The sequence below is a fragment of the Medicago sativa genome, chromosome 4 (genome assembly GCF_051527215.1).
Source record: "Medicago sativa cultivar Bolivia chromosome 4, Bolivia_mono, whole genome shotgun sequence".
In the NCBI taxonomy this organism is placed as follows: Eukaryota; Viridiplantae; Streptophyta; class Magnoliopsida; order Fabales; family Fabaceae; genus Medicago; species Medicago sativa.
Window position 1 is genome coordinate 6,435,462 of NC_140752.1, and position 18,498 is coordinate 6,453,959.

The 18,498-nt window shown below is 32.8% G+C and overlaps 2 protein-coding genes and 1 pseudogene across 4 annotated transcripts; 2 read left to right on the top strand and 1 right to left on the bottom strand.

Annotated features, from left to right (window-relative positions):
- Positions 1-3,746: 3,746 nt before the first annotated feature.
- LOC146925819 (KH domain-containing protein HEN4-like) lies at positions 3,747-8,126 on the top strand. The gene is made up of 7 exons (XM_085758273.1): positions 3,747-4,264; positions 5,464-5,850; positions 6,414-6,662; positions 6,796-7,197; positions 7,326-7,399; positions 7,513-7,627; positions 7,708-8,126. The coding sequence occupies exons 1-7, from the start codon at positions 3,815-3,817 to the stop codon at positions 7,849-7,851; spliced, it is 1,821 nt and encodes a 606-aa protein (XP_085614399.1). The 5' UTR covers positions 3,747-3,814; the 3' UTR covers positions 7,852-8,126.
- A 62-nt stretch (positions 8,127-8,188) lies between these two features.
- Positions 8,189-12,722, bottom strand: ZML2 (ZIM-LIKE 2). 3 transcript variants are annotated; one of them, XM_085758275.1, is made up of 8 exons: positions 12,529-12,722; positions 11,505-11,841; positions 11,106-11,192; positions 10,892-11,025; positions 9,284-9,415; positions 9,023-9,128; positions 8,623-8,691; positions 8,189-8,524 (listed from the first exon to the last, which is right to left on the bottom strand). In XM_085758275.1, the coding sequence occupies exons 2-8, from the start codon at positions 11,817-11,819 to the stop codon at positions 8,465-8,467; spliced, it is 903 nt and encodes a 300-aa protein (XP_085614401.1). In that variant the 5' UTR covers positions 11,820-11,841; positions 12,529-12,722; the 3' UTR covers positions 8,189-8,464. The 3 variants fall into 3 exon arrangements, with proteins under 3 accessions (XP_085614401.1, XP_085614402.1, XP_085614403.1); XM_085758276.1 differs by having other exon boundaries at positions 12,546-12,721; XM_085758277.1 differs by having other exon boundaries at positions 12,525-12,636.
- Positions 12,723-16,431: 3,709 nt separating this feature from the next.
- Positions 16,432-17,827, top strand: LOC146925821 (aspartic proteinase CDR1 pseudogene; annotated as a pseudogene).
- The last annotated feature ends 671 nt before the right edge of the window (positions 17,828-18,498 follow it).

Sequence of the window (18,498 nt, forward strand, 5' to 3'; positions counted from 1 at the left end):
TCTTATCCTCGCCTTTTTTTTATGAAGCAAATATTTTGGTTATATATACGAAGCCCTAAACCTGTTTCTCTCAATAAAAATAAACCCTAAACCGTGGTAAATGCTTAATCCGTAAAGTTAACCCTAAACCTAATTTTTCCCCCCATTTTTTCATCCACTTTTCTAAGCCATTGGATCTTGCGCATTTAGGCGCCATTCAATTTTAGCCATTGATCATATTATATTTATCTCTTCTATTTTCCGAAACAACTATTTCGTAATTATCTCTTCTATTTTCCGAAACAACTATTTCATATTTATCTCTAATTATAATTTTGGTCATATCCGAAATTTGTTATCAATTCACTTAAATCCAAAATTTGTTTTCCTATAGTTTTGGCCATCCGAATTAACCTAACAAATCTTATATAATAAAGCTTAACCCCTAAAGCTATTTCTAACCCTAATATTTTCCCCCCATTTCTCCCTCCACTTTTCTGAGCCATTGGATCTTGCACATTTAGGCGCCATTCAATTTTAGCCATTGATCATCTTACTTGATTAATGCTAGCCGAATTTTGTTATCAAGTTTGCTATAATTTTGGCCATCCGAATCCTTATTTTTATTTTTATTTTGAATTCCTATCCCCTTTTTTTATTCCTATCCTCCTTTTTTTACGAATCCTTTTTTTTTTTTAATTCCTATCCTCCTTTTTTTTTATTCCTATCCTCCTTTTGGCCAACCGAATCCTTATTATTTTTTTTTTAATTCCTATCCTCCTTTTTTTTTTATTCCTATCCTTCTTTTTTTTAAGCACATATTTTCTACACTTTTAAGTTTGCAATTATTTAACATAACAAATTCCATCTAAAAAAATTCATAGCACCAATTTTATTCCTATCCTCCTGCCTTTTTTTTTATGAAGCAAATATTTTCTACCCTAATCTATTTATCTATAAAAGTTAACCCGAAAGCTTATTTTAGCTCTAATTTTAACCTAAACCCTATTGCTAAAATTTACTGTTTTAACCCTAAAGCTTAATTCCGATTTGTTTAACCCTATTAACCCTATTTTTTTGCAAGCCAAAAATCGTATTGTTCCTAATCGTTTCCTACTAAACAGATAAACATAAAAAAAATCACTCCTATTAACAAATTGTTCCTATCCACTCCTATTAACAAAATATTATTAACAATAAAAACAACAAATCTGTTGCATATCCACTCTTATCTGTCGCTACAGTCCTTCTTAACAAATTCCACTCCCATTTATCTGTTGCATATCCACTCCTATTTTTTTGACAATACAGATCGCTCCAACCTTTGTTAACAAAATTAACAAAATTTTCTTGCATTAATTTCGGTCATTCCTACCAACTACCCACCGATCCATTAAACATTTAATGTGGCCTTCCATATCTCTCCATGCAGCAAGTGAATTTGTATTCCACGAGAAGTCTCTCCAACTCCCCAATTCATTGTGTACACATGTCACCATGATTCAAATTCATTTTGTCTATGAGTCCGGTTTAAATAGTGGCGTGCACATACCTTTGTGGTACAATTAATCTTAATGGATTTCCATACAATTTCTGTTCTAATCAATCTAATCATGAATATTTTGTCGTTGAGGTAATTTTCTCTCATCATTTTTATTCATGTGCAATTCCTTTTCTTTCGAGGATAGTTGGTTTATCTTGAATTGTTGACCTTTTTCTTAATGTGTATCTGAATGGCTAAAATGGATTATTGATTCATTCGAGGTACAAATTGTTTTCTTAATTTGCTTTGGAATAGTGAGTTTTAGGACTGTTCTTCATCGACAACATGGTTTGGGCTACAATTACATTGATGTTGTCCCTCCTCACTATTGCAGTTTCAAGTGTGTATTGTCTTTAATATTGATCCAAATTCCCTCCTCTACAAATTATGTAAGTTGAATCATCTTTCATTTTCATTTTTTATTTTGTTTTATGGGTTTGATTAGAAACAGTTTAATAATATTTTTGGCGATTTTTACCAAAAAAATTCTTCAACAATGATTGATAAGGAGGATAATACTTCAGAGCCTTTTGATGCAGAGACAAAAGGTTGGGTATATTGTGTTATTTGAAGCCATCCGAATAGAGTGATCACTCATGACTCTGACATTGAGAAGGGCATATATAACTCCATTTTGCATATTAGTTTTAGTCCTTTTTATTTTTGAAATAATATTAGCTTTAGTCCTTGATATCTAAGTTCTTTGTATATTCCACAACATTTTTTCCCCAATATAATGGAATTGGGGAGCCAAAAAACTATATGTAATAGCACTAATCCTCATTTGAAATATACGAATCTTTTTTTTTTTTTTTTTGCAAAAAAAGCTTAATTGTGTTTTATTGGATGAATATGAATCTTTTGTTGTTTTTTTTATGCATAAACTTTTGATCATAAAGATAAAATAGGGTGTTGATTAAGTGTTAGGGAATATGAGATGTGTACATGTATCATTGTGTTGTTGCTTCTTACAAGTTAAAGCTGTTTCTTTTTTACTGGTATTAATTTTTTTTCTTTCACATTGACAGATTCATATTGTAGCATTTCAGAAAGAGAATGTAACCAAAAAGCTTTTCAGAAAGAGAAAAGAAATAGGATACTCATAGCATGATTCTCAATGGAAGAAAGATAGTAGCAATGACCAAAAAATAGAAAGTTTAAGTCACTCCACATTATTATTGTTGAGATTCTGAAATGGAAAATTCTATTGTTTAATGGTAAAAAATGGGAAATTCTATGTATATATCTCTAAACTTAATACATATATTTAACTTATATATAAATAATTATTCTTCTGGATTATATAATTGACTTTAAGCCTCAATGTGGAATCTCTAACAATCGGTTTAGTCATCATCCAAAAAAGTACATGGGTGCCATACCACCTATTGTAAACTGAAAAAAGGACATCACCAATTTTACTTCAAATTTTAGTTAATATCAATAAAATATGTGGTTTTTTATAGTTAACGGGTCTTAATTATTAGTTATAGTTCTACTTATTTTGATTTTCGAGATCATGCTAACATGTGTGTTAATTTTCCTTTTAAAAAAAATATTTTCCTAACTTTTGTTATCAAAAAGCAAACAAATAAGCTTAATAAATTACTCCCTCCGGTTACATTTATAAGCAAAAAATCACTTTTTAGATTCATTCAATACTTAATGTATTTGGTCAATACATAGACCAAATTCATTATTTATTCAATGAACCTAAAAAGTGCATTTTTGCTTATAAATGTGATCGGAGGGAGTATGTTTTTGGATCTGCTAAAAGTAAATAGATGTTTTGGTAAGATTCAAATGTTATGAAGATTTTTATTTTTATTGCAACATTTATCTCTGTTAATTTCTTTTGTAATTTTTAATAGTGTCAACCTGTTTTGTAATTTTAAATTTTTGACATTTCACCATCAAATAATGGCCATAACCGATGAAATCAATTTTCAATTCATTTTATTTTTTAATTTTTATATGACTTCTATTAAACTATATATGTTTACATTGTTGCGACTTATTCGTTTAACTTCTTCTTGGAAAGACTCGTGCGGTAGCACGGGTCAAGAGTCTAGTAGAAATTAAAAAACATTTAGAAAACTAGAGAAATTGGGTGGGTATATTTAAAGCGATGCGAAACGAAAAACAAAAAAGGTAAAAAATTGGTGTAATTCACAGTTTGTGTACTTCCACTTTGTAACCAACTAACAGTGAGAGGAAGTGGTGTGTGCGTTTGAGTTTCGAAGTGTAACTAAGCAAGTAGTTAGTGTACACTGACATCATACAACGTACGCGATGTCAAACAACAACAACAACAAGCGACGCTATCATGTTCCTCCGACACAACCCGACACCGTTTTCCGCATTCTCTGTCCCGCCGCTAAATCCGATTCCCTACTCTCCCTCTCCGGCGACGGCGTCAAGATTTTAATTGACGACTTCGCCGGAGATGTCACTTCCTCCGATGACCGCATCGTTGTTATTATCTCCGCCGCGGCCGAGGAATCCGCTGCACAGCTTGCTTTGATTAGGGTTTTTGAGAGAATGGTGGAGAAGGATAATAATGAGGAGAATAGTAAGAAATCGGTTGGGTGTAGATTGTTAGCACCTAGTTATCAGGTTGGGTGTGTGCTTGGTAGAGGTGGTAAGATTATTGAAAAGATTAGGCAAGAAAGTGGTGCTCAGGTTAGGATTTTGCCTAAAGATCATTCTCCTATTCCTCCACCTGGTGATGAGTTCATTCAGGTATTCTTTTTAAGCTAATATATATTATTAATTAATGCACAATTATAGTAGTATATAACATAATATTCAATTAGTAATTACAAATATCGTACAGTTGTTGATTCGCAAGTGTTGTATGTGTCGAGATAAAGAACTAATACGAGAATAGAATAATCGTAGCAGAGATGAGGATGTTACGTTGGATGTGTGGTTAGACTAGACACGGTGGAATTAGAAATGACAACATTAGAGAGTTGGGGTAACACCTATCGTAGAAACGATGATACAAAGTCGGCTTAGGTGGTTTAGGCTTGTAGAGAAAAGACCTGTAGATTTCGTAGTAAGGAGAGTAGATTAGATAGAGCGTAGTCAAATCACTAGAGACAGATGAAGACCTAGAGGTGAATTGGATAAGAATGTGGTATATGATAAAATATTATAACATCGTTTGATGTATGTAGCCAACCCCACTTAGTGGGATAAGGTAAGTCTTGGTTGTTGTTGATGGGATGGATTGTTGGGTAGTAATGAAATCAATGTAGCATTTATCATATTAGCGTTGCGCTGAATTGAATGAGTGAAAGTACTAGACAAGATAGGATTGGGAATGGTATTGGTGAGAGGGAGAGTTGGCGTAGCACCTATTGTGGAAAAGAGGGTTCAATTTTGGATGAGATGTAAAAAAGCATCTAAGCCAAAATTTATCCCTCTTTGGTTTAGATGGGTAGTATAAACCAACACGAGAATAATCTCAATGTGGCAGATACGAGAATGTTGCTGAATTAGTGGAAATATTAGATTAGATACTATTGAGAATGATATTACTTATTGTAAGAAAAGAATGGTATTGCTAGAGAGAATCAACATAGCGACTATTGTAGAAAAGAGGGCTAAGTTTTTTTCTTAGGTGGTTTGGGCATATGGGGAGGAGATTTGTTAATTCTGTAGTAAAGAGGGTAGATTAGATTGGAGAGAAGTCCAGTTGCTAAAGATACGGGAAGGCTAAGAAAAGTCACATGTGAAAATATCAAGAAAAATTTGGAGGCTGATAGTTTGGCTATCGACATCATTGATGATATAACATTATGATGTCGTTTGATCTATTTAGCCAATACAACTTAGTGGACTAAGATTTGGTTGTTGTTGTAAATTGTAGCGGTCTTACTCTTTTTTTTTGCCGAGCCATGGGAAACTAATGTTGAGGTTTATGGTGTATGCAGATGACCGGAAATTTTAACGCAGTAAAGAAAGCACTTCTCGCAGTTTCAAGCTGTCTTCAGGATAATGTAGGCAATTCTGGTGGTTTTAAATCGTCTGGCGGTGCTCAAGTTGAACCTTATCCTCAACGGGGTCCTCATCCTCCTGATCATCATTCCAGAGGCTATTCTTCTTTTCCGGGTTCTGAGAGCGCTAGACCTGCTCATAGAATGTTTGTGGAAGAGGAAGTTGTCTATAAGATGTTGTGTCAGCAAGATAAAGTTGGTAGTCTTATTGGGAAAGGTGGTTCTGTGGTGCGGGCTTTACAAAACGAAACTGGTGCATCTATACAAATAGTTGATGCTGGACCCGATTCAGATGAGCGTGTGGTCGTCATCTCTGCGCTAGAGGTATGAGAACTGCTTAAACGTCATTGATAATTAGTTATCTATTAATTTGCACCGTAACCGTACTTGTACATAGGATAAGGATGTCATTTTGCATAAAGAGGCCAGTAACTATGCTAAATTTTGTGTGTAAAGTTTCTTCTTTAATTTTGTTTCCATAGCGTTAAATTGTTCCGGCTCTTTGGCATTGTCTCATAAATGTGTGCACTCTGTCACTTTGAATGATTGTTGATACTATTGATAGCCGGCTCTCTGGTGTTAAATTATTCTGGGGATCTTTGTTAAAAAAAAATCTAAAATATGATTGTTCTTTTGTCATAATCAAACAGGTAACGTTTGTCTGATTTTTGTGGCTGGGGTCCATCATCGGATTGTTTACTCTGTGAGTTGCTGTTGAGTTATTCTTATCATGGTAACTTTTCTGTGTTGATAGTTTTCATTACGAGCATGTTGGCATCTGTTGGGAGAATTGCAGAAGACTAAAAGAAAATATTATAAAACCTGACATACAATGTATATGATATTTGTTAAGGAAACTGAACTAAAGATGATCTAAATTTCTGCAGAATTCTGAGCAAAAGCATTCTCCTGCTCAAGATGCTGTTATTCGCGTTCATGGTCGACTTACAGAGATTGGATTTGAGCATAGTAATGCAGTTGTTGCCAGGCTCCTTGTGCGTTCACCACAGGTAGGGTGCCTCTTGGGCAAGGGAGGTCATGTTATCTCAGAAATGCGAAGAGTCACTGGTGCCAATATACGTATCTTTTCGAAGGAACAGATCAAGTACATTTCTCACAATGAAGAAGTTGTACAGGTAATTTGCACTTTACACATTTGCAATGTTAACTGTATACGGCTTTGATGTGATATAAATCAAAACTTGATGGTAGTTGATTAAATTGTTATGTGGTTGTTAAGAGTTTGTTATTTTGCTTTAAACTCGCCAGGTTATTGGGACCATACAATCTGTGCAAGATGCTTTGTTTCACATAACCAGCAGAATTCGAGAAACTATTATCCCAATGAAGAACACTCCTCCAAATTTTGGTGCACCACCACCTGTGCCACCGTTCCCAGAGACACCCCCTCCTCCTTTATACAGGCCAAGAAATCACATGTTGCCTTCTGGACATCCTCCTCCTCTTCCTCATGGGATTGACCATCCAGCTGGTCCACCTATGCCTCCTCCACCTCCTCATGGAATTGACCATCCAGCTGGTCCGCCAATGCCTGTTGATCATCAGCATGCATTTTCACATGGTATGTATCGCGGTCCGCCAAACATGGATAGAGTTCCTTATCCTCGTGGTTATGAAGGACCCAATTCTCCAAGATCACGGAATCCTCAGGTCAGCTTTACTTTTATTTATATATAGTCCAAGCATTTTTCTTGGAGACAAAGCAAATTTTCCTTCTTCTTGTGCCTGCCCTTCGTGCTTTCAAGAACATGTTTTAACCCTTTAGGTTTGTGTTTCAGGCAGTTAACAGAGGAAATTCAGGGGCAACGGCTGATAGTTTTAATTTGCCTTCAAGAAATGGGACTCCTGGAATGTGAGTTTAGGACTTTTAAAGTGACCATAGTATTTTATACAAGTTGTTGTTAGGTGCTTCAACATACGTCAAAATTGCCTGATATTTTATGTTGATATGTCTGTTATTTCCAGGACTGGAAACTCATCACAGAATCCAAATAACTCACCCGTTGAGATCACCATCCCTCATATGTATTTAATCCATGTGTACGGGGAGAACAACAGCACCCTAAATCAAATTCGACAGGTCTGTTTATATCTGATTATCGATCAATTTCTTATCGGCTTTTTACAGTGTTTTGACTTTTGGACTTTCCTGATCCTCAGATCTCTGGTGCAAACGTGGTTGTTCATGATCCAATACCTGGTGCAACAGAAGGACTTGTGATTGTATCTGGAACACAAGATCAAATTCACTCTGCTCAGTGCCTAATTCAAGGTTTTATTTTCTGCGGACTGACTGCACCTTAGTCTGCAGTTTTAGTTTAAGATCTTAAAATTGTTGCATCATCATGAGAAGTTAAGAGATGTTTGTATTAGGGATGTCTTGCCATTGTATGAATTGAACTTTTAGTTGACAGTGTGCAATAGGCGTCATGTTTTTGTTGCTAGTTTTGATCATTGTATATGTAAAATTTGGATGATAATCCATCCTAAGTTTCTGTGTTCAAGAACTAAGAAGGTTATGTAAAAATCACTCCATTTCCTTAAAAAAAAAAAAAAAATCTCTATAAAGTTGGCTTAAACCTTTCCTGTCATTCTCTTCTGAATTTTGAGTTGTTTCATTATTTAAACATAAAAGACCAAATTTCTCAAAATGCAACTGTATCATCTGCAGCCGCCGACAGTGTAAATAAAACTGTATACAAGAGTGCAAAGGAGATGTTAGGCCATTCAATAAAAATCTCCAAAAGAAATAGCTGTGTAATATGTAAAATCAAGTACATAATGCTCATCTAATCAATTTCGCCAAAAAGGCATGTAACTAGCTCTCCTATAACTTCTCATCAAGCGGAAAGCACTCTCTACCATGTCCCTTGTTTCATGGAATCACCCTCCATCGGAACCAAAATGTAAAGGTCTGTCATGAGGGTTCAGCAGCATCTCTAAGCACTGTCTGATTGGCCTCCAAATTATTATTATTCTGAAAATAGGAAACTTAAATATGTGAAGATCTAAGTTCCTATGTTGGCAAGAGAAACATCAAAATGAATTTAATGAATGCATGATATGATTTTCAACCTCATTCTTGTTTAATGGAGAATTATGTGCCGGCAAGGTTGCTGCCCTTGATAGGTCCCTAAGCGCTCCCTGTGGTTCAAAAAATGAAAACATATAAACGAATAAATTAAAAAGAAGGCACAGTTTTTTGTTGAAAGGTACAATGTAGTATCTACCATTCGAGTATAAAAGCCAAATCTGAATCAAGTTGAATGGATCTGTTTACGATGAATTGGTATACATGTACATTAATAAATAAGTATCGACATATCAATGATAAAATGGAAAGATATAAACCACAGTCCACAGTCATGGAACTTTTCGATTATTTTTCGGACATTGATCAATAATTTTGTATAGCAACATAGGATAAACAAAAAGATAGCAATTGACATGAGGAATTAACAGAGTTACCATTTACCTTATTTGCCCACATAAGTCCACAAGCATTGCAGAGGGTTCTTGGCCCTTCAGGTCCACGCCGCATCATTGGCGTGCACTTCTCACTGATGCCACAATGCCTACAACTGACATGAGTTGAAAGAAAGACCATTTCAGTGTAGGTTGAAATTCTTCAAAATAAGGCTTTATCTTCAAGCCATCGAGTCAACCATAATATATAGAATAGAATACTCATTCAGTTTTTCTTCCCACTTGTTAAAAAATGAGCCAGTCAACTTACACAGTATCTTGCTGTTGGGATCCATTATTGTCTGCCGTCAAACCTTCACTTGTTCCGCAATTTATTTCAGCTGATGCAGACTCATCCGGATTGGACTTGGCAGATGTGAATTGGCCTTTATTTCTTTGCATCCTAAAGAAGTTTTTCGTATTTGTTAGCAAGTGTTGCAAATATAGCAAAATAACAACGTCGGTCATGATGTGGATTTAGGCATATTAGAGTAAGCAGACATCAGCACAACGTCGGTCATGATGTGGATTTAGGCATATTAGAGTAAGCAGACATCAGCACTTAAGCATATAAACTCGACAGATATCATATATTCACTTCAACTATATTATTACACTGCTTTAAGAAAGCCAGAGCCAGAAGATTATCATACATACGGTGTTAGGACAGAACTCCATTGGAGTGCTGGGGTCCATTTCAACTAATAATCATAGGAGAATATAGATTTAATATTTTCTTTACCATTTTCTTATTACAATTTTTAAAAACAGATCTACCATTTTTCAGAAATTTTGAAAATGACAAAACATAGTTTTTGAATATGTATTCTTTCTAGCTTCTCTCTTCTTAGTTTGCCTGCAATCAATTATGGATTTCGAAAGAATTTGAGCACTATATTATGAGGCTTCTTTAAAAAGCAAATATATATTATTTTAGGGGAGCCCCTAATATGGACCTCAAAAATAAAGGTCCACCAATGGACCCATGCATATTACCTGCTATAGCAGGTTACCCTAAGTTTAGTAAAAATTGAATTTTATTATCTTCATCACAAAATCACCCAACCACTTCACTCTTCTCCAAGCACTAGCTAGCATGACATTGATTTGCAGTAAAGTCATTTGAGATTTGATAAGCAAGCTTATGGATACAGCTTAACAACAACTAAGTGACATTGGGTTGCTATTTTATGTTGTTAATTCTCCCTGGGGAATCCTTTTTTTACATTTAAATGAAATTAAAATTAAAATAACAGAAATTAGTTGGGTTTTTGTTTCTGTTATGCAGGAAGAGATTACACAAGGCAGGATAATAAAAGGATTGACATATGTGAATTAAAATTAATGTTCAGGGAAAAAAATTGAGCTACCGAAAAAGAAGAAGAAATAAGTTCCAAGTTCTCAACATCCAGAGAAAATTTATGTGCAAAATGCAATGGTGATGATGAAAGTTCAAAATCCAACATCATAGATCTATGTAGAAAATTTTCGATGGTTATTTTCTTGTAAGATCCAACCAAATATTCCTTTCCAACTCTCTTTCAATTCCTTCCACCTTCCAATGCCTTCTATGAAACTACCAAACTGTCCCTCTCATTCCTTGCTCTAACCTTTTGTAATTTTTTTTAAGGTAACCTGTTGTAGTAGGTAATATGTACAGGTCCATGGGTGGACCTTTATTTTTAGGGTCCATATTAGGGACTCCCTTATTTTAGACTTATCAAGGAACTTGCCACCATGTCCTGTGTTCCACCCTTTCACTGGTATCGGTAACGAAAAGCATTTACGAATATAATTCAAAACAGTGAACTTAAAATTTCAATGCAAACAAATATTCCAAGCAAGTTCAATCTAAAAATAATGATAGTAAGAACCATACCTTAATGCTACTTCTTTACGAACAGTATAACGAATTTTTTTGTCAAAATTTCGTTCCTTCCGCTTTTCACGAAATCTAATCAATGAAGCTAATCTCTGAGGGACGCTGAATTTTTCTGGTGTACCAATAAATGCCTAATAAAATGTTTCATGAGCCAGATATTTGACCAGCAAAAGGCTATCAATCGAACTCCAACCAAGTAATGTAGTAATACCTGGTTATTTTCCTCCGGAGAAATTGGCATGGAAGGTAAGGTTGGAGGTACTTCACGCCCTCCCAATAACAGTAGTACAGATTGAACCTAGCAATGACACCTAAGATTATTATAAATTACTTTCTACAATCAAACCCTATGCAGGGAATAGTCCATAACAGGATTAACAATGGATCAAATCATTAATCATCTTAGATAAATTATAACACACGCCTCAAGGCGTGTTAAACTGCATACTATCTATGATAAAATAAGAGGGTTTATACTATCTATAAAATAATTATTCACTACACGAGTCTTTCATCTCCTTGTTAGAAATTTAAAATGAACACACATTTTAGAAAATAAAAACTAAAAATGTTTTTTTGAAACTAAACAAGCGAAGATAAGTTGATGAACCTTTTCTGGCGACACAGAGTCAAAGACGTAAACTTGTCCCTGAAAAGACAAAGTAAGCTGATCTCCAATATCATTCCCTTGATCCATTATTAAAGTGTGATTGTCATGAAGATTTCCATTGTTGGAGTGGATTTCACCTTCCGCACGCTCACTTCCTCCGCAGTTAGAATCACCGCCACCGCCGTTATTTTGATCGTCATCCATCTCATTCCCATTGCTCATATGGTGCAACCCGTGATGTTCATATGGCATATGTATAGGATGTTGTTCATCACTGATCTGCATCCGCGAATCAACACCATGAATACCATCCATGTACTGGAAGAGCCAAAATTACCTAAAAAAGTGACATAAAGATTGTTAATGGCAGCCAAAGAAAATCAACAACAAAAGTAACATAAAAGAACAATAAATGAAAAACATTTTTTGAAACTATGTATCACAGACACCGAACATATCAGAAACAGATATGATGAATGTCAATGTCCATGCTTCATTGGTTATAAATCAATTACTATGGAAAGCATGCATTTCTCACAGCAAACCAAGCTACACATACAATAAGAAAAGTTCATTGAGATAGCATAGTAAAAATTAAGTACTATACGCATGAATTTCTTACAGCAAACCAAACTACACATACAATAAGAAAAAGGCATTGATATACCAATTAACAGGTAAAGTATCATAGCTCTAATGCACTGACAATGACAACACTTATGGTAGAAGGCGTGTCCGTGTTCCAATGTTTCAACATGTGTCGGTGTCACACACCGACACATGCGATTACATTCAATTAATTACTTTTCTCAAATTATTACTCGTGTCCATGTTAGTGCTTCATCATAGTATCATAACGAAGGTAAATGGATAAAATTTCGTTCAAATTAAAGAACATTTCTAGAGATAATCAGAAATAAACTTAAATTAAATGAAACACATTTGAATCAGAAACAATAATAAGAAAAACAAAAACATGCATGAACCAAAAGAAGACATGTTTGTTTAAGGAGAAAGAACCAACGGATTGTTGATTGTAACTTGATCTGAACAACAACAATAACAACAAAGAAGCATGTGATGGCACGTGATGTTCAGGTGAGTAAGTGAAGATGGAAAAAGAAGAAGAAGATGAAGATTGAGTAAGGGGCAATATAACGACAAGGAATGAGATCAGAGATAGATAGAGACATATAAAGCCTTTGTTTGTTCCAACTCAAAATATTTTTTACCACCCCACAAATATTTCATCATCGTATATTTTTTTTATCATTAGATCGATAAATCTTATTATATTTTATTTAATTTAATAGTAAAATTTATTGATCGAATCGCATAACAACATTGTGTATAATGCAAGATTTATTTTGTTTAGATTTTGGCTTCAATTTTATTTTTAATCCTTACTTTTTATTATAAACTACTTTTTCCGCTATTCGTTAAAGTTTAATGTATATTTAATTGTAAACTTAACATATGTATTCAATGATTCATTGTCACATCTAAAGTTGTTAAATCATGAGTTAACTTTTAATATAATCAAATGAATCATAAATTTACAATACTAGATCATAAAGAAGAGTTAACTCTCTAGTTTTAGTACATTTTCATAATATCCATAAACTTTCCATAAATAATGTGACATGCTTCTTATTCTTATTTCATGATGATACAAGTTCTCTAAACTAAAATTCTAGATAATCATTTCATTAAAAGATTAGCGAAAAGACAGACACGTGAAAATTATGAACGGTGTTTTTTTATGAAAATTTGATTTTGATTATAACTAAAAATATAAATGGTTGTTGCTTTCAAGTTATAACAAATCAAACTAACCATGATTATCTATTTCAATGACACCAACAATATAACAAAAAAATATAATCTAAACTCTTTTTTTTTAATGACACCAACAACAATATTTATTATAGAAAAAAAGTTGTTTAAGGGTATAATTGAAATGATGAAAAAGTAAGTATAAATATAATCATCTAGTTTGTTACATTTTTTAATCGATAAGGGAAAAAAACCAAACATACATATATATATTCGTATCTTGTCAAAAATATATATATAAATTTGACAAGATACGAATATATATATGTATGTTTGGTTTTTTGACAAGATATATTCGTGATTGTTACATTTTCTTAATATTTAAATTTGTTGTTATCTATTTGTTACATGTTTTATTTGTATTGAAAATTGAGGGCATTTTTTGAAAGATAAATCCAGCTCAAAATCGCAGAAAGGGGTAGTTTTCTTTATATATAGTATAGATATCGATTATAAATTTAAGATTTTTCATTTTTTTAAAGAAGTTAAAATGGAATTATATAACCAAACAACTTTACTTTCCTTGCACAAGGGATGCTAGAAAGAAGTAAAGATATAAGTGTAGTTACATCATATAACGAAATAAAACACAAAAAGAATGCTATAAAAACTAATTACAAACATAAAATAGGATTCAATCAACACATATGGTAACTAAAAGCATAGCTTTCAGCCACTCATAAGAATGTGCATTAACTTTGTCAAACAGGTTTCTTAAAAAAAAAAAAAATTGTCAAGCAGTGGTGGATAGTAAGGTGAGAAAAACACAGAAAAGTGTGTGTGTGTGTGTGTGTGTGGGGGGGGGGGGGGGGGGGGGGGGGGGGGGGGGGGGTTCAATTGTGTTAGCTTTTTTTCTTTTTAAAACTAAGTTCAATGTCTAGAGTCTGGAACAAGGTTCAGAGTCTTATGCAACGTATAAGGTAAAGAGAGAGAAAGAGAAGAGAAAGACACAAACCAAGTAACGTGAATTTTTTAGACGAAACAACAACCCTTGTGGATACGATACTCTACTTATCACTTTATTACTTGGTAAACGATTTGGTACACTTGCATAATCAGACCATCAGACGCATGTGCTCTTGTGGTATAGATACGCAGGACAATGGACTTTAGATGTTGCGAGCTTGGAGTATGACGTTCGTCAGTCTTTCTCTTCTTAGGAGTGTAATTTGGGTCAACGCTCTGGTCTGTAACATTAGGGGTTGGGGTTTAAACGTTGAATTTTATTTTCCATGGAGTTAAAGTCTTGTGAACCTTGATATTATTTAATGTTGAAGACCTAATTGTTTATTATTGAGATATGTTGGATTATTTCTGCTGCTGAAATATGAATTATTATTGTTTGATGAAATGATAGATGATGAGTATGTGTAACACCTTTTTATTTAAATAAATTATTATTATTTAATAAATCAAAGTTGAGGTTTAATGTGTTACAAAGACGAGAGAAATGCTTGTAAAATATCTTATTTTAAATTACCTTATTTTATATTGCGTAATTTCAATTTAAATAAAAAAAACAAGGTTAATCAAGAAGAAATTTGGATGAACATCTAGTCAATTAAGATATTTAGAAGAACTATAAATTATAATACATAATATTTTTTTCAAAGGGATATAAAATATAGTATATATTTCCTCAAAAAAAAATATAGTATATCATTCATTTCGTAGCAACCATTTTTTCTCGGCACCGGATCTCGGACCGAGTACCTCGAGGTTGAAAAGATAAATTCTCAACCAAGTGACATCTCGAGAGATATGTAGCAACCATTTTCTCTACAAAAGTACCCTCATTTTTTAAATTTTTTATTTCATTTAAAATGGAAATAAATTAAAATGTTTTTAATTGAAAAATTAAAAAAAGATGGATCAAGCATAACCTTGCATATCTTATGCATCGTCCTTACCAACTGAGCTAAGCTCACGGGGACATATAATATAATATTATATAATATAAATTTTGTTTTGTAATAATATTTTTCTATAGAAAAGCTTCCTAAAAATATTTTATATATTTTAAATTTTCTATTTCAATTAAAATGTAAACAAAATGATTTTTTTACTCAAAAAGAAAATAAAGATTTTTTTTGCAAGAAAAAAAGAGAAGAAAATAAAGATGAATCAAGTGTAAGTTGGATGAATATGAGAGACACTTGTAAGTTAATACATTTACAAAACCTTTCCTTATAATATAATATTTATCTTGTAACAACCATTTCTATATAAAAAATTTCCAAAATTATTATATATATATATATATATATATATATATTCCAATTCAAATGTAAATAAAAAAAATAAATCATGTAAATTTAGATGCATAGGAGAGAGACACTTTTAAATTACCATATTTACAATAACCTTACTTTATACTATATACAACAAATTTCAAAAAAAAATTACTCAAAAAATAAATAAGTTTTTTTTGACAATAAAAAATATATATTTTTTAAGGCAATAACCTTACTTTATACTATATACAATAATATATTTTATTTTAATAGATAGGTGGTGTCATTTTAATGAAGTATTATTACTCAAAAAATTGTTCATGAAATATCAGTTTAGTGGTAAAAGATTAATTTTATAACTTCAAGAGACAAAGTGTAAAATTGATCATCGTCAGCGTTTTTTTTTTTTAATATCATCAGCGTTGTTGATAATAATTTTCTCTTTCGGAGTTTAAAAAATTAAAAACAATAATTGGTACCGTGAAGTATCAGTCGTTTTTTTAAATAAAAAAAAAAAGTATACGTCGTGCCATGCACTATCAATTTTATCAAATTACCTACCTTCAATAAGTTTCCAAAAAAATAAAAAATATGTGGCATAAGTTTGACCATATCATTATTCATTGATAACAATTTCCTAAAACAAATTTCCTTCAAAAACAAATTTCCTAAAACAAATTTCTTTTCCTTCAAAAAAAAATTCTATATAAAAATTTCCTAAAACAAATTTCTTTATTTTAATCATTAATATTATTATATTGAGAACTAACAATGGTAATTTTTGTGTGCAAACGTGACAAAGAGTCTTATAAAAAGGCCATGAGTATGTGTTTATTTCAATTCAAACTCTCCAAATATTTTTGTGATAGTAACAATGAGTATGTGTTATTTTCTTACTCTTCTGCTTTTTTCTTTTTCTTGTTTTATGATTTCTCTTTCTAATGCTCTAAGCAATGGCTTTAGTGTTGAACTCATCCACCGTGACTCTTCAAAATCACCACTCTACCAACCTACACAAAACAAATACCAACGTGTTGTCAATGCCATGCGTCGTTCCATCGATCGTGTCGATCATTACTACAAACATTCCCTTACTAACACACCCAAATCCACTGTGATCCCCGCTAAAGGTGAGTTTCTTATGACCTATTCAGTCGGTACCCCACCATTTAAGTTATATGGTATTGTTGATACAGGTAGTGACATGGTTTGGCTTCAATCTAAGCCTTGTGAACACTGTTACAACCAAACGACTCCTATCTTTAATCCTTTGAAATCATCAAGTTACAAAAACAATATTCCTTGTTCGTCTAAAAAATGTAAGTCTTTTGAATCTACCTCTTGTAATAAAAATAAAACTTGCGAATATACTATTAAGTATGGTGATGGATCAATATCACAAGGAGATCTTAGTTTGGAAACTCTTACATTAGATTCCACCTCTGGTTCTTCTATTTCATTTCCTAAAACCGTGATAGGTTTTGGACATAACAATACATTGTCATTTGAAGGCAAGAGCTCTGGTGTGGTTGGCCTTGGAAATGGACCTGTGTCTCTAATAAATCAATTGGGTTCATCAATTGGTGGAAAGTTCTCTTATTGTTTGGGGCCAGAGTCGTCTAACTCGACAAGCAAACTCAATTTTGGAGAAGCTGCTGTAGTTTCTGGTCATGGAGTTGTGTCAACTCCTTTAGTGAAAAAAGACCCAAAAATTGCTTACTTAATAACATTGAAAGCATTTAGTGTTGGAAACAAAAGAGTAGAATTTTCAAAGCAATCAAATGGTAGTGTTGATGGTAACATCGTGGTTGATTCAGGTACAACATTGACAATTGTACCATCTGGTATTTATCATAATTTGAAATCAGCTGTGGCAAAATCGGTTAAACTGAAGCGTGCAAAGGATCCAACTGGTGGTATTTTAAACCTTTGTTATCCATTTGCATCAAATGAAAATGATTTTCCTATAATCACTGCACATTTTGAAGGTGCAGATATTAAGTTGCATTCTAATAGCACCTTTGTTCAAGTTGCCGATGGGGTTGTTTGTTTGGCTCTTGTCCCATCTCGAATCAATAAAGGCATCTTTGGGAATTTGGCTCAACAGAATTTGTTGGTTGGTTATGATCTTCAACAAAAAATTGTGTCTTTTAAGCCTACTGATTGTACCAAACCATATTGAGTGTAGACTTTGTTTACTTTACTCCTTGAATTTATAATAATAATAATAATAATAATTCATTTTTTGCTTCATCTCTCTTTGTTATTAAAGTTAATTTACTTTGGGTTGGTCCATTATATTTGTTCTTGTTTTTATTTGACAATATTTGAAAAAGACAATAAATACTAATTAAAATATAAAAAGTAGTGTTGTATTAAGACACTGCTCACTAGGCATATATTTAACTATTAATTGCTACAAATTTACATAATTCATATATAAAAGTCAACATGTTTGTTTCAACATTACTTGATATGTTCTTATATAATGTTTAATTGTGATACTGCACATCTCTTTATAATTTATTTTTTGAACAAGCAAAAATGAATTATATTACCACAAAGAACAAATTCTACTCCCTAGAATAAGGTGTCCACAGAAGAGCAGATCAAGAGTACAATAACGAATCCTGAAGAAAAGAAAAGACAGCCAACCAATCCCCAAACAAACCTGTAATATCCCACTCGCCAGCAATAAGAGTTTTATCAGTTGAACGTGTCAGAGGACAAGTATACAGGAAAGATAGATATGACAGAAAATATTATCGTGCAATGTCAGTTAAGCACGGGTTTAATTATCAGTGTCAGAATAAACATGTTTAAGACCGAAGGGTATTATGGTACATTCATGAGGAGCCTATATAAGTGGTTTAATATTCATTCTTCATGAATATTTCTATCTCTAGGTTTAAAGACTCAACAAT